We start from the raw sequence: 22,656 nt of genomic DNA on the forward strand, positions 1-22,656 counted from the left end.
GTGAATTCAGCAGCATGGATCAGTGTGAGGACAGAGAGGAGGGAGTCCCTCCCTCTAAAACCACTCTGTGTGGGGAACATGAGAGCCAGACCAAAGCTCAGAGGTGAGATGACCATCTCTAACTGTCCATGACTCTTCTCCATGTCACAGCTCAGCACTCACATCACTGCTGCATCATTATTCACAGGAACCAACCTGAACCTGAACCTGAACCTGGACCTGGACCTGGACCTGAACCCAGCTGTGTGTCCTTAAAGAGCGACTGGTCAATGGATCGTCCTGTTAACTATAAATCAGGTGTTCCTCCTCCTGCAGAGAGGTAATGTGTGTCTAAATGTTGTTCCTGACTCAGTGTTTCTGAATAAATTCTCCATCATGTTTAATGTCAGCTCAGCTCTTTTTCACACACATTTCTGTGTTCATATGTGAAGCGATGTGTGTTGGAGTTTGTTGCACAAACACAGCAGTCAGAGTGTAAAGAATGGATGTTGTAGGAGGTGTTTGTGTAGTGAAGAGGCTGAGTGTCTGTAGGACTGCAGCTGCTCCAGCAGGGGGCTCCTTTGAGCTGTGCTTCAAACACAGGAGACACCTTTGTGAGTCTGTATTTGATGTCCTCAGTGGCGGTCCTAGCCTGTTTGGCGCCCTGGGCGAGCATCCCTGCCGGCGCCCTCCCACCCCCACCCCCACCCCAACCCCCCATAGCAATCGCGCAGCAGCGCCTACCGCACTACTCCACTTGGGGGGTAATGAGCACCTGCTGTGTGGTGCATGTAGCTTTCTGCCATGGTCTGACAGACAGCTTTTAACTGAAGGTCTCCCCACCATCACAGGCACACTCAGAATTTCTTTTAAATTTTATTTGAAAAAACATGGAAGAAACTGAAATATTACACAGCTTCTGCTTACCTTCATCTTTGCTTATTTCTCCTGTTGTTCTTTTCTCTTTTTCCTAAACTGCACACCTGATGGCTTTGACCTTTTCCTTTCCATCTGCCGTAATTTGCACTGAAGCTGAATAGGTTATAACCACCACCCATCCACAGGGTTGTCAGATCTGACTGACAGTTGTCAGCCCAACACAACAAAACCTCCATTGAAACTCATGTTAATAGCACCAGGTGTGATATATATTTAACTAGAAGCACTCAGAGAGCGCAAACCTCCGCCAAGGCCATAGGGTCACTGACGCTGTAATATGTGTATCTAAATACTTTGAAATAATCTTTCATCTTTCCCAGACAACAATAACCCCCTATCCCGCAATAGTGTGTTACCTCGACCAGATCGCGGCTCCTAACGTAGTAGGGAGACCTCTGGTCTCTACTTCGCTTGGCTCGTGGCTGGTAACTAACTTGCTCATCCATGTGGGTCACCTTTAGCAAGGCGGAGAAATGCAGCAAGTCGAAGGATTTTAGCAACAGAACTTTTATTCCTTTTTCCACCGCCACCGAACACACTTTTTCCCTCGCGCTCGTCTCCCACGCTAGCCCGCATACACACACACGGGGCAGAGAAAAGTGGGTGGTGTCTCTTAAAGGGGAAGGCTCTGCCTGTATCCCGCAATACTGAAGAATCCTTAAAAAAATTCCTGGATCCAGATCGTGATTTGGATCGCCACCAAAATTTAATCACTGCTTCCTCTTGTCATTTCCAACCGCTCCACAAAATTTCAGTGACGTCCGTTCATAACTTTTGGAGTAATCCTGCTGACAAACAGACAGACAAACAGACAACGCGACCGAAAACATAACCTCCTTGGCGGAGGTAAATATACAGAGCTTTGGGTGAGTTGCCTTTATTTATAATTCAGCAGTTACTGTTGGCTGTAACCAGGCCAAAACTGTACAGGCATGAATGAATGAACCCGGCTGACTGTCTCACTCTCACGCCATCACTGCTTCACTTGACTCGCAGGAGAAGGGGGCGGGGCAGCGCTGTGTGTGTGTGTGACGATCGAGTGAAGCAGTGACAGCGAGACAGAGAATCCCCCGCCTGCCCCTTTCTTTCTGTTACAACCTGTCTGACCATTGCAGAAAGCTACATGCAATACACAGCAGGCAGAGGGCACCCATTACCCCACAAGTGGAGTAGTGCGGTAGGCGCTGCTGCGGCGATCGCAATGCATTGGGGGAAGGGGGGCGTCATGCCGCCCTAGATGAAATGCCGCCCTGGGCGGCTGCCCATGTCGCCCATATCAGAAACCGCCACTGGATGTCCTGCTGACACGTTTGTCTTCATGAAGGTTTATGGATCATTGTTCTATCCTCACATGTCTGAGGGGCTGTAATGGTTCATATGTTGCTTCCATGTGAGCATGAAGGTTTCAAACAGTAAAAACAGTGGAGTGATTTTCAAATCAGTAACTGTCAGGCAGTCAGTGTAGGGATTTCAAATAGGTGGAACCATTTCTCTCCTTCTGGTCCTCGTAAGCATTCTGGATGCAGTTCTGAATCAGTTCTAGTTTCTATTTCTAACATTTGTAGGTAGAACAGAGAGCAGAATACTGCAGTCAGGCCTTCTAAATGTAGAAGCATGTATTAGTTCCTCTAATACGCAAAGATAGAAAAGATCACACTGATTATCTTTCAGCTAATAAACAGATTGATGGAAGGAAATGCTGAGTCTCCTAAAGACATTTCCAAAGAGTAGCAGGCATTTGTTGAAAGGAAGCAGAGCTAGAATTGATCAGTGCTACTTCCAAAGCAAATCATTTCACACAGTGCATTCGATCTATAGTGTTTTAGTGACTCAGAGGAAGTTGTTGAGAACTGGGAGCTCAGCAGTGAAAGCACAGAGAGAGAGACTGTCTTACTCCAGGGCGCTTCAGCTGAAAGGAAATCTTTGTGAAGGAGTTGGTGAGAGCTGTTAGGACTAAACCACAGTGAGCTGAAAGCTGTGAACAGCTGCAGACTGAGCTGTAGATTCTCAGTGGGATCACTGAGGGCTAGTAAAGCTTTGCTGCTACAGGGAGTCATCTGCTTCACTCTTCATCCAAACATCACTTCATGGACTTTGAGCTTGTGTTGGTCCCTGTGTGGATGAGAGCTAATTCTTCATGATTCCTTCACAGAGTGGATCAGGAGAGCTCAGAGGTTCCCAGTGGTCAGTCTGCCCAGCAGCATCAAACACAGCTGGACTCCATATTTATGGTTTGTACATGTACAACAACTACTGTTACATCTGTTCTTTCAGTCATCTCCATGCTGCACTTTGTACACCAGTGGATTGCACTGCTCAACATTGTTACCAAAGATGTCTGCTTCACAGAGAAAATGTGCTTTTTCTTATGGATTTTGATCTCTGTCTATAGATGCTCCACAACCATTTTTATTTAACCATGTAGAGCAGCAACAGAGGAAATGCAGAGGAAGTGATCAGAACATTTTGTGTGGATGTCATTATCTTGTTATTACTGAGCAAGTATCTCTATGCTGTCAGCTGGAGCACCACAGTCATATTCATGTGTAATATGTGAGATTTAATTGCTCATTAATTTAAGGTTCCAGACCACTTTAACTCCTGCTTGTACAATATTTTAATATCCTTAAAAATATAAACATGTGTGTTTGCCCACAAAAATCCTCATTTGGAGTGCAAAGCAGTTTTACCCTTTTAGGCCCCCAAAAGGAAATTCTGTGTGAACCCCTAGTGTTGTACTACTTGAGATCGGGCTTGGTCTTGAGACCACAGCTCTGAAAATATCACTAAATTGCCAGAATATTGTCCAGTTAATTTGTTAACATCTTTGCTTTTATTGAATGCAAAACGTACTGATTCAAATCCAACAAAGTTTGCGCTCTTCTGCCTCTCCCAGGAGCACACCTCGCTGCTATTATCGCTGCTTACGCCTCTATCATTTCACTGCAGTTTGCAATCTACTAAAGAGCACGGACAGTTTCATTCAGAATGGCAGCAAAGCTGCAATAAGTGAACTGTGACATAATAATGTAGTAGGAAAGTGAAATCCAAGGTCAGGTTAGAGGTCAAAGGTCAAATAGAGATAATATCATAAGATCTGAATTTTTTATTGGTTTCTGGTTTCAATGAAGAAGTTTTGGTTTTAAAACAGACCTTGAAGCATATCATGGAAACTAGAACCAACCAACAACTCAGCATCATTTTTAATCTCAGTGGCCTAAAATGAGTGAAGTTTAACTGCATTTATTTTAGAAACATCTTTGCTGTAGACCAGTAGATTCTCATTGTGATCTGATGTTTGGCTCTATGATTCAGTCTGATTGGGTCGTTCATATAGTATTCTGTTCCAGCTGCTGGAGGACAACATCATCACTTTTGTGAAGAACGAGCTGAAGAAGATCCAGAAGGTTCTGAGTCCAGATTACCCAGAATGCTTAGAGAGTCATGGGGAGGGTGACACGGCCTTGGAGGGTGAGGATAAAGAGCAGAAGAGAAGCAGAGAGGCTTTTATGAAGATCACACTGCACTTCCTGAGGAGAATGAAGCAGGAGGAGCTGGCTGACCGTCTGCAGAGCAGTAAGAGGATTTCTCTGAAGATTTAAGCTGCTGCAAAAATAAAATATTTACTAATGTCTCAACAAATGGACCAACATGTTGGCCTACTTAATATATATTAATTTTAATAGCTTAATATTGCATTTTCAGAATACGTTGCTCCAGCTGGTCGACAAGAACTTAAATCTGCTCTGAAGAAGAAGTTCCAGTGTGTGTTTGAGGGGATCGCTAAAGCAGGAAACCCAACCCTTCTGAATCAGATCTACACAGAGCTCTACATCACAGAGGGAGGGGCTGCAAAGGTCAATGATGAACATGAGGTCAGACAGATTGAAACAGCATCCAGGAAACTAGACAGACCAGAAACAACAATCAGACAAGAAGACATCTTTAAACGCTCACCTGGAAGAGATGAACCAATCAGAACAGTGCTGACAAAGGGAGTGGCTGGCATTGGGAAAACAGTCTTAACACAGAAGTTCACTCTGGACTGGGCTGAAGACAAAGCCAACCAGGACATCCAGTTCATGTTTCCATTCACTTTCAGAGAGCTGAATGTGCTGAAAGAGGAAAAGTTCAGCTTGGTGGAACTTGTTCATCACTTCTTTACTGAAACCAAAGAAGCAGAAATCTGCAGCTTTGAAGACTTCCAGGTTGTGTTCATCTTTGATGGTCTGGATGAGTGTCGACTTCCTCTGGACTTCCACAACACTGAGATCCTGGCTGATGTTACAGAGTCCACCTCAGTGGATGTGCTGCTGACAAACCTCATCAGGGGGAACCTGCTTCCCTCTGCTCACCTCTGGATAACCACACGACCTGCAGCAGCCAATCAGATCCCTGCTCAGTGTGTTGATATGGTGACAGAGGTCAGAGGGTTCACTGACCCACAGAAAGAGGAGTACTTCAGGAAGAGATTCAAAGATGAGGAGCAGGCCAGCAGGATCATCTCCCACATCAAGACATCACGAAGCCTCCACATCATGTGCCACATCCCAGTCTTCTGCTGGATCACTGCTACAGTTCTGGAGGATGTGCTGAAAACCAGAAAGAGAGGAGAGCTGCCCAAGACCCTGACTGAGATGTACATCCACTTCCTGGTGGTTCAGGCCAAAGTGAAGAAGGTCAAGTATGATGGAGGAACTGAGACAGATCCACACTGGAGTCCAGAGAGCAGGAAGATGATTGAGTCTCTGGGAAAACTGGCTTTTGATCAGCTGCAGAAAGGAAACCTGATCTTCTATGAATCAGACCTGACAGAGTGTGGCATCGATATCAGAGCAGCCTCAGTGTACTCAGGAGTGTTCACACAGATCTTTAAAGAGGAGAGAGGGCTGTACCAGGACAAGGTGTTCTGCTTCATCCATCTGAGTATTCAGGAGTTTCTGGCTGCTCTTCATGTCCATCTGACCTTCATCAACTCTGGAGTCAATCTGCTGGAAGAGCAACAAACAACCTCCCAGACAGAGCAACACCTCTACCAGAGTGCTGTGAAGAAGGCCTTACAGAGTCCAAATGGACACCTGGACTTGTTCCTCCACTTCCTCCTGGGTCTTTCACTGCACACCAATCAGACTCTCCTACGAGGTCTTCTGACACAGACAGGAAGTAGCTCACAGACCAATCAGAAAACAGTCCAGTACATCAAGAAGAAGCTCAGTGAGAATCTGTCTGCAGAGAAAAGCATCAACCTGTTCCACTGTCTGAATGAACTGAATGATCGTTCTCTAGTGGAGGAGATCCAACAGTCCCTGAGATCAGGAAGTCTCTCCACAGATAAACTGTCTCCTGCTCAGTGGTCAGCTCTGGTCTTCATCTTACTGTCATCAGAAGAAGATCTGGATGTGTTTGACCTGAAGAAATACTCTGCTTCAGAGGAGGCTCTGCTGAGGCTGCTGCCAGTGGTCAAAGCCTCCAACAAAGCTCTGTGAGTTATTATAAACATTTAATAACTTAAATACACTTTAAACAGGAAATTACTTTCTTCATATGATCCATACAGTGGTGTGAAAACCTCCTGATTTCTTAGTATTTGTCTCTCTTCCATATTTTCAGATCAGCAACAAATTTTAATAATGTAACCATTGTTAATATTAGACAACATGTAGTTTAAATAATTGAGTTCATTTATTATTTTCACTTAATTGATTCAATCATTTAATAACTTGGGTAAATATAAAATGCAGGTATTGTCTAATATTAAAATGTCTTTTATCTGAAATGTGTGACAATTGTACAACAAACTAAGAAATCAATAAGGGGGCAAATTTTCACAGCACTGTATTAAGGTTGGCAATTTCCTGGTCCAGTTGCCCTCCCCCTGTGGCATTGCTGATGACTGACAGCAGAAGAGCTGCCATCGTGGTATTGCTATCTTAAAAAACAAAACAAAACAAAACATGAGTGACTTCCAGCATGAAGAATCATTTGCATGTTGACAATCACCACTTTCTGATTCAGCCTCTTGTTACTGAACATATGATGACTGGATATCAGCTGAACAGTGATAACAGTGGAGGAAACAAGTGAAGGAGATTCTGGAGCTTGAAAAAGGCGACTGGACTTCTTTTTGTTTCTTGAAGACATATGTGGCAGGCTTGTCAGAGAAACTCAGAAGAATTTTCTCCAAGCATGACATCTCAGTATACTTCAAACCAAGTCACACCCTAAGACAAAAACTGGTTCATCCCAAGGACAAACCCGCCAAACACAAGATCAGCGATGTAGTGTATGCTGTTCAGTGCAGTGAAGAGTGCTCGGACCTCTACATTGGTGAAACCAAACAGCCTCTTCACAAACAAATGGCACAACATAGAAGAGCCACCTCGACAGGACAAGATTCAGCAGTACATCTGCATCTGAAGGAAAAAGGGCACTCTTTTGAGGATGCCAATGTTCACATTTTGGACAGGGAAAACAGATGGTTTGAAAGAGGAGTGAAAGAAGCCATCTATGTCCACTGTGAACAACCATCATTGAACAGAGGAGGTGGATTACGTCACCAACTTTCCCCCGCTTACGGTGCTGTCCTGAGCTCCCTTCCCCGACGTCTCAACCCCCATTCACACCTTTGTTCCAGTGACCTCAATAGGCCACAGGAAACAATGGAGCGGAGTCCTAAATTGGTTTCAACTGAAACCACTGATTAAATATGACCCACTCCCCCTTCACACCTGGGCACGTGTTCACGCACATGATCAATAGAGGGTCATAACCACCTCCAGGGGACTACGCCCACAGGGGTTTAAATACCTGGGTCTCTCCACCATTTGGTTGAGAACTGAAGAAGCCTTTCGGATGAGAGGTGAAACGTCTTCAAGAAACAAAAAGAAGTCCAGTCGCCTTTTTCAAGCTCCAGAGACTACTATGACCTGGATGACTGAGAATCTACACAGACAAGTGAAGGAGATGAGATAAAGGAGCATCTCTGTGAATGCAGTTACATTAAACTCTGTTTTAAAAATAAATGAATAAAAATCAGACCAGCAGTCAGAAATATCTTCATATTTTCTCATTTGATTGTTATTGTGATGGATCACTGTCACTCAACACGCACACACACACACACACACACAGGATTAGGTTTCATATTCATGTGACTTGTGTTAATGTTACTTCCCTCTCACTTAAACTGTAATAGTATGAATTATATCAATAATAATATTTGAACATATGAACCTGTGTGTTCAGACTCAGAGCTTTTGCTTTCAAACAGACCTCATTAAACATCATTCATCATCATCATCAATCAGTCACTCATCTGCTCCAAAGAGATACTTTTTATTTTCTTACTTTGAGTACATTTCACAGCCTGTACTTTTACTTGAGTAAAAGTGAATAAGTACAGGCTACTCTGTTAAAGGTACTTTAACCTTTTCCAGAGTATTTTTTTAACACAAGTACTTTTTAAGAAAAGAATGTCAGTACTTTTGCAAATGCAACAAACTTTGCTGCATTGAGAGAGTTCAGTGAGTTGTGGAGTATTAATTGTTACCTTATGTTAATATACATGAAACATATGATTGGACCTGTGAATCACAGTGTGAAAAATCAATATAAGCCATGTCTCCATACACCTTAACACTATTTCTGTCCAATATTATATTTCACTTAAGCCCTTACAAAGCTACAGTGGACAATTTATGTGTTCTGGGATGGAAGTTTGGTACGACTCACTTACAGTAAAGGCAAAATCGAGAATCGAGAGACTTGTAAAAATTACCATGAAAATTGTTGGATATAAGGAGTATCGGTCTCTGCAATCAAAGTATGAAACAATTGTTGTACAGCAGGCTTACAGGATTATTAAGGATTCTTCCCAAACCCTCTTTACAGAATACGAGCTGCTACCTTCAGGAAGACGTTACAGAGCTCGTAGCTGTAAAACAAACCACTACAAGCTCTCATTCCTCCCAACATCTATTGAACAAAGACTCAGCATTGTTTAAAAGGCCTCAAGCCAAACCAATATGAGTGTTAGAGATGAACTTCTATGAACTTTTATTTATTTAATTACTTATTTCATTTTTTCATATTATTACTTGATCCTTCTCTCTGTTTTTATTATGCAAATTGCAGCTGAGTAACACTGTTTCTACAAGACAAATTTCCTATTGTGGGATAATAAAGTTTATTTGATTGATTGATTGTTCTCCCATGATCTGTGATATCGGAAATTTTGGTATTGAACTGATATTAAGTAAACACAACACAACTTTTAAAGGAACCACCACATTTCACACTTCATCCCATTGGCACATTCAGTACTTCCCTGTATCACACAGCCTGCCTAAACAGGCTCTACTGCACTTCTTATTTTCATCCTCACACTCAGGTCAGTACAGCTCATCTTCCTGACTTCATACTTTCTCATTCATTACACTGATTATAATTATATATGATCATAATTGTTACTATTAACATTAGCAGAATCACATATGTATTTAATTAATTTCAATTTTATTTATATAGCACCAAATCAAAACAAACAGTCGCCTCAAGGTGCTTTGTATTGTGGGTAAAGACCCTACAATAATACAGAGAAAACCCAACAGTCAAAAATGACCCCCTATGAGCAAACACTTGGTGACAGTGGGAAGGAAAAACTCCCTTTAACAGAAGAAACCTCCAGCAGAACCAGGCTCAGGGAGGGGGGGGGAGTCATCTGCTGTGACTGGTTGGGCTGAGGGGAGAGAGACAGAGATTAATATCAATTAATGATTAAATGCAGAGTGGAGTATAAACAAAGTAAATAAGGTGAATGAAAAGAAACAGTGCATTATGGGAACCCCCCAGCAGCCTAGGCCTATAGCAGCATAACTAAGGGATGGTTCAGGGTCACCTGATCCAGCCCTAACTATAAGCTTGATCATAAAGGAAAGTTTTAAGCCTAATCTTAAAAACAGAGAGGGTGTCTGTCTCCCGAATCCAAGCTGGGAGCTGGTTCCACAGAAGAGGCGCCTGAAAGCTGAAGGCTCTGCCTCCCATTCTACTCTTAAGTATCCTATGAACCACAAGTAAGCCAGCAGTCTGAGAGTGAAGTGCTCTGTTGGGGTGATATGGGACTATGAGGTCTTTGAGATAATATATGTATATATTATGAATATCCATCCATCCATCCATCCATTTTCTTCCGCTTATCCGGGGCCGGGTCGCGGGGGCAGAAGCCTAAGCAGAGAAGCCCAAGCTTCCCTCTCCCCAGCCACCTCCTCCAGCTCATCCGGAGGGACCCCAAGGCGTTCCCAGGCCAGCCGAGATACATAATCTCTCCAGCGTGTCCTGGGTCTACCACGGGGCCTCTTCCCGGTGGGACATGCCCGGAACACCTAACCCAGGAGGCGGCCAGGAGGCATCCTAATCAGATGCCCGAGCCACCTCAACTGGCTCCTTTCGATGTGGAGGAGCAGCGGCTCTACTCTGAGCCCCTCCCGGATGGCCGCACTCCTCACCTTATCTCTAAGGGAGAGGCCAGCCACCCTTCGAAGGAAACTCATTTCTGCCGCTTGTATTCGCGATCTTATTCTTTCGGTCACTACCCAAAGCTCGTGACCATAGGTGAGGGTAGGAACGTAGATCGACCGGTAAATCGAGAGCTTCGCTTTTACGCTGAGCTCCCTCTTCACCACGACGGACCGGTGCAGCGTCTGCATCACTGCAGAAGCAGCCCCGATCCGCCTGTCGATCTCCCGTTCCCTTCTCCCATCACTCGTGAACAAGACTCCGAGATACTTAAACTCCTCCACTTGAGGCAAGAACTCGTTCCTGAGCTGGAGATGGCACTCCACCCTTTTCCGGCTGAGGACCATGGCCTCAGACTTAGAGGTGCTGATTCTCATGCCAGCCGCTTCACACTCGGCTGCGAACCGTTCCACTGCGAGCTGGAGGCCCCCCCCTGATGAAGTCAACAGAACCGCATCATCTGCAAAAAGCGGAGATGAGACTCTGAGGCCACCAAGGAAGAAGCCTTCCGCCACCTGGCTACGCCTAGAAATTCTGTCCATAAAAATTATGAACAGAATCGATGACAAAGGGCAGCCCTGACGGAGTCCAACACCCACAGGAAATGAATCTGACTTATTACCAGCTATACGGACCAAGCTCTCACTGTGGTTGTACAAGGACTGAATGGCCCGCAACAATGGGCCAGACACCCCATACTCCCGCAGAACCTCCCAAAGAACACCCCGAGGAACACGGTCGAATGCCTTCTCCAAGTCCACAAAGCACATGTAGACTGGTTGGGCAAACTCCCACGCACACTCGAATATCCTTGAGAGGATAAAGAGCTGGTCCAGCGTTCCACGACCAGGACTAAAACCGCATTGTTCCTCCTGAATCCGAGGTTCGACTAACGGAAGCACCCTCCTTTCCAGCACCCTGGCATAGACCTTACCGGAGAGGCTGAGTAGTGTGATCCCGCGAAAGTTGGAGCACACCCTCCAGTCTCCCTTCTTAAAGATGGGGACCACCAACCCGGTCTGCCAATCCAATGGCACTGCCCCAGATCTCCACGCGATGTTGCAGAGGCGTGTCAACCAAGACAGCCCTACAACATCCAGAGCCTTCAGGAACTCAGGGCGAATCTCGTCCACCCCAGGGGCTCTGCCACCAAGGAGTTGTTTAACTACCTCAGTGACCTCACCCCCCAGTGATGGTCAAGTCATCCCCCTCATCCCCAGACTCTGCTTCCACTACAGAAGGCGTGTCAGTGGGATTCAGAAGGTCCTCGAAGTATTCCTTCCACCGTCCGACTATAGCCTCAGTTGAAGTCAGCAGCACCCCCCCCCCCCCCCCCCCCGCACTATAAACAGTGTGAGTGAAGCACTGCTTTCCCCTCCTGAGTCGCCTGACGGTTTGCCAGAATCACTTCGATGCCGTCCGAAAGTCTTTTTCCATAGCCTCACCGAACTCCTCCCACACCCGAGTTTTTGCTTTGGCCACTGCCCGAGCTGCATTCTGCTTGGCCTGTCGATACCTGTCAGCTGCCTCCGGAGTCCCACAGGCTAACCAAGCCCGATAGGACTCTTTCTTCAGCTTGATGGCTCCCTTCACCTCCGGTGACCACCATCTGGTTCGGGGGTTACCACCACGACAGGCACCAACCACCTTGCAGCCACAGCTCTGAGCAGCAGCCTCAACAATGGAGGTGCGGAACATGGTCCATTCGGACTCAATGTCCTCAGCCTCCCTCGGAATGCTGTCGAAGTTCTGCCGGAGGTGGGAGTTGAAGATCTCCCGGACTGGGGCTTCTGCCAGGCGTTCCCAGCGCACCCTCACAATACGTTTAGGTGTGCCAGGTCTGTCAGAATCAGAATCAGAATCAGAAGGTTTTTATTTCCATATGGGTGAACAGGTTCACAGCATTAGGAAATTGCTGCGGTACTTCGTGCTTACAGAAAAAAACAAATAAGTATAAAAACTATAAGACAATATACAAGTATACAAATTGCAAATATACAGAGATATTAGAGCTATAACTATAGCACAATATTACAAAATTACAAAATATACAGTGCAGAGACTAATTAAAAGATAAAAGAATGTAGACTATATTCCACTAATATGTACATCAGTGCAATCAGACAGGTGCATAGACATAGGGTCATCAGCGTTTGTGGAGGGTGGTGGTAACAGTCTTAGGGTAATTGTTCATGAGTCCAACAGCAGAGGGGAAGAAACTGTTCTTATGGCGGGAGGTTCTGGTCCGTATGGACCGTAGCCTCCTGCCTGAGGGGAGAGGGTCAAAAAGTCTGTGCCCAGGGTGAGAGTGGTCGGCTGTGATCCGACCTGCACGCCCCAGTGTCCTGGAGGTGTACAGGTCCTGGAGAGATGGGAGGTTACAGCCAATCACCTTCTCAGCAGAGTGCAAAACGCGCTGTAGTCTCTGTTTGTCCCTAGTGGTGGCTCCAGCGTACCACACAGTGATGGAGGAGGTGAGGATGGACTCAATGATGGCAGTATAGAACTGCACCATGGTCCTTGCTGGCAAGTTGAATTTCTTCAACTGCCGCAGGAAGTACATCCTCTGCTGGGCCTTTTTGACGACAGAGGTGATGGTGGGCTCCCACTTGAGGTCCTGGGTGATGGTAGTTCCCAGGAAGCGAAAAGAGTCCACTGTGGTGATGGGGGTGTCAGTCAGGATGATGGAGGGTAGAGGGGCTGTGTGCTTCCTAAAGTCCACTATAATCTCCACTGTCTTCTGGGCGTTCAGTACCAGGTTATTGTGGCTGCACCAGGACACCAGACGTTTGACCTCCATCCTGTAGGCCGACTCGTCCCCGTCTGAGATGAGTCCGATGAGAGTCATGTCGTCTGCAAACTTAATAAGCTTGACAGACTGGTGGTCAGAGGTGCAGCAGTTGGTATACAGGGAGAAGAGCAGAGGAGAGAGGACACAGCCCTGAGGAGTGCCAGTGCTGATGGTCCGGGAGTCCGAGACATTCTTCCCCAGCCTCACGTGCTGCTTCCTGTTCATCAGGAAGTCAATGATCCACCTGCAGATGGGATCTGGCACGTTCATCTGGGACAGCTTGTCTTGGAGGAGATCAGGGATGATGGTGTTGAAGGCAGAGCTGAAGTCCACAAACAGGATCCTGGCGTAGGTTCCCTGGGAGTCCAGATGCTGTAGGATGAAGTGCAGAGTCAGGTTGATGGCGTCGTCCACAGACCTGTTGGCTCTGTAGGCAAACTGCAGGGGGTCCAGAAGGGGGGCTGTGAGGGACTTGAGGTGGGACAGCACCAGACGCTCAAATGACTTCATGACCACAGAAGTCAGTGCCACAGGTCTGTAGTCATTTAGTCCAGTGATCCTTGGCTTCTTGGGGACAGGAACAATGGTAGCGGTTTTAAAGCAGACAGGCACGTGGCAAGCCTCCAGTGAGGAGTTGAAGATGTTCGTGAACAATGGGGCAAGCTCGTTAGCACAGTGTCTCAGTGTGGCAGGTGAGACACCATCTGGACCTGGAGCTTTGCGAGCTTTGACACTCCTGAACTGCTTTAGCACCTGGTCCTCCTGAATACAAAAGACTGTGGGGGTGAGGGAGGAGGGGGACTCTGGGGTGGGAGTCCTTGATGATGTGGGCTTCTCTGAGGTGTGGGGAGTGGGGGAGGTTGGGGGGTGAATATTTGTGTTGGCTGTATTGTAGTTGGGACTGGTGGAGGTGTGAAGGCTGCTGAACTGACCATCAAAACGACAATAGAACTCGTTCAGTCTATTTGCAGTTTGTAGGTCGTCTGTGGAGTGGGGGGTTTTAGGCTTGTAGTTGGTAATCTGCCTAAAGCTTTTCCATACAGAGGCCGCGTCGTTCTCTGAGATCTGCTGCTGTATATTCTCAGAGTGATGTGATCTAGCAGTGGCCACTTCCTTGCTAAACCTGTACTTGGCCTCTTTGTAGCAGTCTTTGTCCCCACTTTTAAAAGCCTCCCTCTTCTCTATCCACAGCTGCTTCAGTTTGGGAGTAAACCAGGGTTTGTCACTGTTATAACTCACCCTGGTGCGTGATGGCACAATGCTGTCCTCGCAGAAGTGGATATACAAGGTTACAGTGTCCGTGTAGTCATCCAGACTGTCACAGGCAGCCCTCATTGAGTCCCAGTCTGTAGTTTCTTCCCCCGCCACCTGATCCAACTCACCACCAGGTGGTGATCAGTTGACAGCTCAGCTACTCTCTTCACCCGAGTGTCCAGAACATACGGCCGCAGATCTGATGATACGATTACAAAATCGATCATCGACCTGCGACCTAGGGTGTCCTGGTGCCATGTGCACTTATGGACATCCTTGTGTTCGAACACGGTGTTTGTTATGGACAAACTGTGGTTTGCACAGAAGTCCAATAACAAAACACCATTCGGGTTCAGATCGGGCAGGCCGTTCCTCCCAATCACGCCCCTCCAGGTCTCACTGTCATTGCCCACGTGAGCGTTGAAGTCTCCCAGCAAGACTATGGAGTCACCAGATGGAGCACTCTCCAGCACCCCACCCAGCAACTCCAAAAAGGGTGGGTACCCTGAACTGTCATTCGGCGCATAAGCGCAAACAACAGTCAGGACCCGTTCCCCAGCCCGAAGGCGCAGGGAAACTACCCTCTCGTCCACCGGTGAAAACTCCAACGTACAGGCAGCAAGCCGGGGGGATACAAGAATACCCACCCCAGCTCGCCGCCTCTCACCGAGGGCAACTCCAGACTGGAACAGAGTCCAGCCCTTCTCCAGGAGACTGGTTCCAGAGCCCAGGCCATGCGTTGAGGTGAGCCCAACTATATCTAGCTGGTATCTCTCAACCTCACGCACTAGCTCAGGCTCCTTCCCCACCAGAGAGGTGACATTCCATGTCCCAATAGCCAGTTTCGATAGCCGGGGATCGGTCCGCCAGGGCCTCCGCCCTCGGCCACCGCCCGACACACACTGCACCCGACCCCTACGACACCTCCTGCGGGTGGTGGGCCTGCAGGAGGGCGGGCCCATGTAACCTCTTCGGGCTGCGCCCGGCCAAGCACCACGGGCTAATGCCTGGCCACCAGACGCTCTCCCTCGAGTTATTATGAATAACATACTTTAATCACTAACATGAGCTACCTGGATATTCTTTTCCTCTCTGAAAGGCCTCTGTCTCTGTGCTGAGGGTCTGGATCTGTCTGAGGGATTTCCCTCTGCCTCTTTTTTTAATGTGTTTGTATTAATTTGTGGTGTTGCCATAGTAAACAATATCTTCATACATACAGCAGATTTCAGTCTTTTCATTTCCAGCTGTAAAATATCTCCACAGGATGCTCCTTTTCACTTACTGCAGCCTACATGTGTATGCTCAGTGCTGCTGAGTCATGTGATGGCACAGCAACAAATCACAGAAGAGCAGGAGATGAGGGGGAGGAGCAATGTGTGCGAGGAATGGTGTTTGTATAGATGTTGAATTTTTGATGAAGCAGGAGCAATGTAGTATTTAATGAAGTATCAATTCTATCACTCCAGTATTGATCTGATACCAATACCATCATTGATATCAACTATCACTTTAGGACTGATTCACCCACTAGTAGAGCTCCAATTAAATTAAAATATAAATTAATATTACTGAAGAAGACTAATCCTTTACTAATTGCTTTCTTATTATTGTCTTTTCAGACTGAGTCTCTGCGACCTCTCAGAGAGAAGCTGTGAAACTCTGTCCTCAGTTCTCAGCTCCCAGTCCTCTAGTCTGAGAGAGCTGGACCTGAGTAACAATGACCTGAAGGACTCAGGAGTGAAAGCTTTATCTTCTGGACTGGAGAATCCACATTGTAAACTGGAAACACTCAGGTCAGCATTCTTCAAATGTTCAACAGATGACTCAAATCTGGTTTCCATTAGTGTCTAACTGATGCAGGACTGTGTCTGCTCTGATTTGTCAAACTATCTAAACTAGTGATGTGTTGTTTGCAAAAGAGCCAATGCTTGGTAGTGAATCAGAAAAGCTGATTCCCAGTGAATGGGAGCAGGATCCCCAATTTCTCATTAGCTCTGCTCACAAACCCGAGGACATGGACAGAACTGATGGGCACACCATGCAGCCAATCACACAGGGGGACATAGGATTATACTATTATGTTAAAGCAGAGGGGGAGATAGATAGTTGTGCAAAAACACATGAATATGAGTGATACATGTTAAATAAGCAGCATTTGGCTGCAATAAAAGCACATTGGAAATAGCAGAGCAGAGTGCCGTAAATTGAAAATTAGAATTAGAGCAGGTTCCACCACAAACCTGCACCGACATAAGAACTGTCCATCCCTCGGTGCAGTTGGAGGAGAGAGGGCAAGCTAGGTCTCCATACTGACCCTGGTGAGTCTGGTCCCGAACAAAAAACAACTGTTGCTGCATCCACCACCATCCCAAAAACTGCAACTATAACCCGTCCTACTGCAACACAAAGCAAAATAAGTCAGTGTGTTTGTTTGTCCTGTGTTCCATTAAAGGTTTATTTAAAATGCTAAAAAAAAATTGAGTTTTGTGTAACAGGAAGAATGCACAAAATCAAACAATTATACAGTTTATTATAAAAAGACTGAAGGCAAAAGGGATTCTCAGCACACAAACTATTCATTTTTGCTCATTTAGGCTAAAATATGAGGCTACAAATGCTAATGATTAAAGAGCCTTTTGGGAGCCGAAAGAGCCGGCTCTCTGAAAAGAGTTGAACTCCCCATCACTAATCTAAATTGTAGCAGTTTTTTTTCTCTGCACAAATAATTTTTTGTTTTTTGAGTTTCTTTATTTTAAAGATTTCTTTAAATCAGCTCCTAAGCCTTGAATCTAGACTGAAATGCTTTCAGTGTTTTTCTAAACTGGCTGATGGATCTGATCAAAAAGCAAAAACATACTAAAAGTGTTGGATGTTGCTCACCATGGTGAAATCTTGTTTTCTGCAGTTTGTTCTTCTTCCTCTCTCTGTGTCTGATTCTTAATGAAGTCTTTCCTCATGTGCACCTTTAAATTATGTCAGCCTCACCAGCAGCACAGTTCAGTGGAGGATGATGTTTAGCTGCCACTTTGGTTCTGCAAAGATTTGATGGGTTGTGATCAAATTAGTTTCAGATGTTCATGTTGTCCTCACAATGAAATATAAGAACTTCAACAATCAGCAGACTTTTAATTTAGTGCCATCATCTGCTCAGACTTCTAGTTTGACCAAAACTTTCATTCAAACCAAAAAGCAGCAAAACTAATGACACTCCCATCAGCCTCAGTCCTACTTTATGTAGATTTGATCATCATTTTGACTTCACTGATTTTATCGCTTGTAGACTTTAACATTTAGACTGACTTGGTTATTTTGAACTCCTGTTTCAGTCATTTCATTTTAAACTGATTTGTTGCTGCAGTTTGTTGTCTGCATGCAGCTGCTCTGCTGTTCTCTAAGAGTATCTGTCATGTCTGCAGGCTGTCAGGCTGCCTGATCACAGAAGAAGGTTGTAAGTCTCTGGTCTCAGCTTTGAGCTCCAACCCCTCCCATCTGAGAGAGCTGGACCTGAGCTACAACCATCCAGGAGAGGCAGGAGTGAAGCTGCTGGAGCAGCTGAGACTGGAAACTCTCAGGTATGGAGAGGCCTGTTGCAGCCACAGACAGTGTCTGATAGAGGAGGAAGCTGTACTTCACTCTGGCCCTGTCTGATGACTTCATGCTGGATACGAGTGTTATCTGAACAGTCACACATAGAGGAACCTTTTTACTTTGCTTCTATCAGAAAGTCTGCTTGAACAGAAACAGTAGATATCTGTATGGGGGTCTCAAAGGAGAAAATCTCCATCAACAATGGAGCAACCAGTTCAAAGTGATCTCTGCAGAGGAACAGTCTCACATTTTTACCCTCTGACCATCAATGGGATTAAGGTTCATAAATCAATAAATGAGCCTTTCTATTGATTTCCAGTTGCTCATGTTCCTGTTAGGAGAATCTGAAATATTGAGCATCAAAGTCAGTGAGAAAAATCAAAGTGAAGCAGACGAGTATGAGAATCAGAGTGAGTGAAACAGAGCAGGAGAATCCAAAAACAGAAACTCATGAAAAGTGAAGTGACAGATGCTTCCTTTGTAGTTCACTGCAGCTGCCTTTGTTTGTGCACTGCAATAATGATCTGATCATTGATCCACTCTGATCATTAATATTCAGACCAAGTAGCAGCACATCAAGGACAGGAAAACAAAAAGTCAGCAGGTCCCTCTGTGATCATTTCCATGCAGAAAAATACAACAAACCCGTTGCATCTTTTTCCAGAGCTGTTAATTAACAGCTCACAGAGTCACTGATGTTCTCCATTTAGAACAAACACAAAGAGGACACAATCTGACAATCAGTGTCTAACAGTGTGTGTCTGAGAGCGATGTAATGTCCATGTGTGCATGCTGAAAGAGACTGTGCTGCTCTGACCCCCCTCCTCCTTTCAGGGTGGAGCCTGCTGGAGTCCGATGGCTGATCCCAGGTCTGAGGAAGTGTAAGTGTGTTTTTAATGTGATTGATGAAAACAAAGCAGCACACATTCAACCATCTTCAAACTGTCACATCACTCATTCACATCTCTGATGTCAGGAGTCATCATCAAAGTGTCAATCAATGAACAGATGATGGATCAATAACTGCAGCTGGATTGTGTTTGTTCTCTCCATCAGATTCCTGTCAACTCACAATCGACACAAACACAGTGAACACAAAACTCAAACTGTCTGTCAAAAACAGGAAGGTGACACATGTGATTAAGGATCAGTCATATCCTGATCATCCAGACAGATTTGATTGGCCTCAGCTGCTGTGTAGAGATGGTCTGACTGGTCGCTGTTACTGGGAAGTCGAGAGGAGAGGAGAGGTTCAAATATCAGTGAGTTACAGAAGAATCAGCAGGAAAGGAGACAGAGATGACTGTTTTTTTGGAAGAAATGATCAGTCCTGGAGTATGAAATGCTATGATCATAATGGTTACTCTGTCTGGCACAACAACAGAAAAACGTCCATCTCCTCCTCCTCCTCCTCTGTCTCTAACAGAGTAGCAGTGTATGTGGACTGTCCTGCTGGCACTCTGTCCTTCTACAGAGTCTCCTCTGACACTCTGATCCACCTCCACACCTTCAACACCACATTTACTGAACCTCTTTATCCTGGATTTACAGTCTGGTCTGGTTCCTCAGTGTCTCTGTGCTGAGTTTAGTGTAAAGAGTGTCCTCCTGTCAGAGAAACTCTGACTGTTGAACAGATAGTTCAGTCTGTACATGTCTGTCTCTTTCACTCACAAACACATTTTCAGATTCATGGATTCAATCAGTTGATGTTTGAAACTGTTCTCAATGATTCCTTGTAAACTTCTTCCTCTTCAGTCCTTTAAAGATGGAAGCTGCCATTATTCCAGGATCCACATGTTGTTTTTCTGTCTTTTTCCACTCAAAGCTTCACAGTGAATATTCAATTCAATTCAATTCAATTTTATTTATATAGCGCCAAATCACAACAAAATGTCACCTCAAGGCGCTTTGTATTGTGGGTAAAGACCCTACAATAATACAGAGAAAACCCAACAGTCAAAACGACCCCCTATGAGCAGCACTTGGTGACAGTGGGAAGGAAAAACTCCCTTTTAACAGGAAGAAACCTCCAGCAGAACCAGGCTCAGGGAGGGGCAGTCATCTGCCGCGACCGGTTGGGCTGAGGGGAGAGAAAAAAGACATGCTGTGGAAGAGAGCCAGAGATTAATATCAATTAATGATTAAATGCAGAGCGGAGTATAAACAAAGTAAATAAGGTGAATGAGAAGAAACAGTGCATTATATGAACCCCCCAGCAGACTAGGCCTATAGCAGCATAACTAAGGGATGGTTCAGGGTCACCTGATCCAGCCCTAACTATAAGCTTTATCATAAAGGAAAGTTTTAAGCCTAATCTTAAAAATAGAGAGGGTATCTTTCTGGTTCCACAGAAGAGGCGCCTGAAAGCTGAAGGCTCTGCCTCCCATTCTACTCTTAAGTATCCGAGGAACCACAAGTAAGCCAGCAGTCTGAGAGCGAAGTGCTCTGTTGGGGTGATATGGGACTATGAGGTCTTTGAGATAAGATGGGGCCTGATTATTCAGGACCTTGTAGGTGAGGAGAAGAATTTTAAATTCTATTCTAGATTTAACAATGAGCCAATGAAGAGAAGCCAATATGGGAGAAATCTGCTCTCTCTTTCTAGTCCCTGTCAGTACTCTAGCTGCAGCATTTTGGATCAGCTGGAGGCTTTTCAGGGAGCTTTTAGGACAGCCTGATCATAATGAATTACAATAGTCCACCCTAGAAGTAATAAATGCATGAATGAGCTTTTCAGCATCACTCTGAGAAAGGATGTTTCTAATTTTAGAAATATTGTGCAAATGTAAAAAAGCGGTCCTACATATTTGTTTAATATGTGCACTGAAGGACAAATCCTGGTCAAAAATGACTCCAAGATTTCTCACAGTGTTACTGGAGGCCAAAGTAATGCCATCCAGTGTAAGTATCTGGTTAGACACCATGTTTCTAAGATTTGTGGGGCCGAGTACAAGAATTTCAGCTTTGTCTGAATTTAGAAGCAGGAAATTAGAGGTCATCCAGGCCTTAATGTCTTTAAGACATTCCTGCAGTTTAACTAATTGATGTGTGTCATCTGGCTTCATTGATAGGTAAAGCTGAGTATCATCTGCGTAACAATGAAAATTGATGCAGTGCTTTCTAATAATACTGCCTAAGGGAAGCATGTATAATGTAAATAGAATTGGTCCTAGCACAGAACCCTGTGGAACTCCATAATTAACCTTAGTGTGTGAAGAAGACTCCCCATTTACATGAACAAATTGGAGTCTATGAGATAAATATGATTCAAACCACTGGAGTGCAGTACCTTTAATACCTATAGCAAGCTCTAATCTCTGTAATAAAATGTTATGGTCAACAGTATCAAAGCTGCACTGAGGTCCAACAGGACAAGAACAGAGATGAGTCCACTGTCAGAGGCTGTAAGAAGATCATTTGTAACCTTCACTAATGCTGTTTCTGTACTGTGATGAATTCTGAAACCTGACTGAAACTCTTCAAATAAACCGTTCCTCTGCAGATGATCAGTTAGCTGTTTTACAACTACTCTTTCAAGAATCTTTGAGAGAAAAGGAAGGTTGGAGATTGGCCTATAATTAGCTAAGACAGCTGGGTCAGTGATGGCTTTTTAAGCAGAGGTTTAATTACAGCCACCTTGAAGGTCTGTGGTACATAGCCAACTAATAAAGACTGATTGATCATTTTTAAGATTGAAGCATCAATAATTGGAAGACTTCTTTGAACAGTCTAGTAGGAATGGGATCTAACAAACATGTTGCTGGTTTGGAGGAAGTAACTATTGAAGTTAACTCTGAAAGATCAACTGGAGCGAAAGAGTAAACAAATACCAGCAGTGCTGAAAGCAGCCGAACATGAAGAATAATCTTTGAGATGGTTATGAATAATTTTTTCTCTAATGTCTAAAATTTTATTTGTAAAGAAATCCATGAAGTCACTACTAGTTAACGTGAAAGGAATACTCGGCTCTACAGAGCTCTGACTCTTTGTCAGCCTGGCTACAGTGCTGAAAACAAACCTGGGGTTGTTCTTATTTTCTTCAATTAATGATGAATAGTAAGATGTCCTAGCTTTACGGAGGGCTTTTTTATAGAGCAACAAACTCTTTTTCCAGGCTAAATGAGCATCTTCTAATTTAGTGAGACGCCATTCCCTCTCCAGGTTTCGGGTTATCTGCTTTAAGCTGTGCGTTTGTGAATTATACCACGGAGTCAGGCACTTCTGATTTGAAGCTTTCCTTTTCAGAGGAGCCACAGTATCCAAAGTCATACACAGTGAGGATGTAAAACTATTGATGAGATAATCAACCTCACTGGGAGCAGAGTTTAGGTAGCTGCTCTGCACTGTGTTGGCACTGAAGAGCATAACAATGAAGGAATTAGATCCTTAAACGTAGTTACAGCACTTTCAGAAAGACTTCTACTGTAATAAAACTTATTCCCCACTGCTGTGTAATCCATTAAAGTAAATGTAAATGTTACTAAGAAATGATCAGACAGGAGGGGGCTTTCAGGGAATACTGTTAAGTCTTCAGTTTCTATGCCATATGTTAGGACAAGATCCAGAGTATGATTAAAGTGGTGGGTGGGCTC

At 44.9% G+C, this 22,656-nt stretch overlaps 1 protein-coding gene across 1 annotated transcript; it reads left to right on the forward strand.

The window, feature by feature from the left end:
* Window positions 1-226: 226 nt before the first annotated feature.
* On the forward strand, window positions 227-19,572 carry LOC115796320 (protein NLRC3-like; the record flags this gene model as incomplete). The annotated part of the gene is made up of 8 exons (XM_030752669.1): window positions 227-319; window positions 3,071-3,149; window positions 4,269-4,494; window positions 4,624-6,400; window positions 16,096-16,269; window positions 17,893-18,048; window positions 18,899-18,945; window positions 19,121-19,572. Coding segments are annotated over exons 1-8 (2,961 nt in total), but the record flags the coding sequence as incomplete, so codon positions are not given.
* Window positions 19,573-22,656: the final 3,084 nt, after the last annotated feature.

This window comes from Archocentrus centrarchus, chromosome 2 (assembly GCF_007364275.1).
Source record: "Archocentrus centrarchus isolate MPI-CPG fArcCen1 chromosome 2, fArcCen1, whole genome shotgun sequence".
In the NCBI taxonomy this organism is placed as follows: domain Eukaryota; kingdom Metazoa; phylum Chordata; class Actinopteri; order Cichliformes; family Cichlidae; genus Archocentrus; species Archocentrus centrarchus.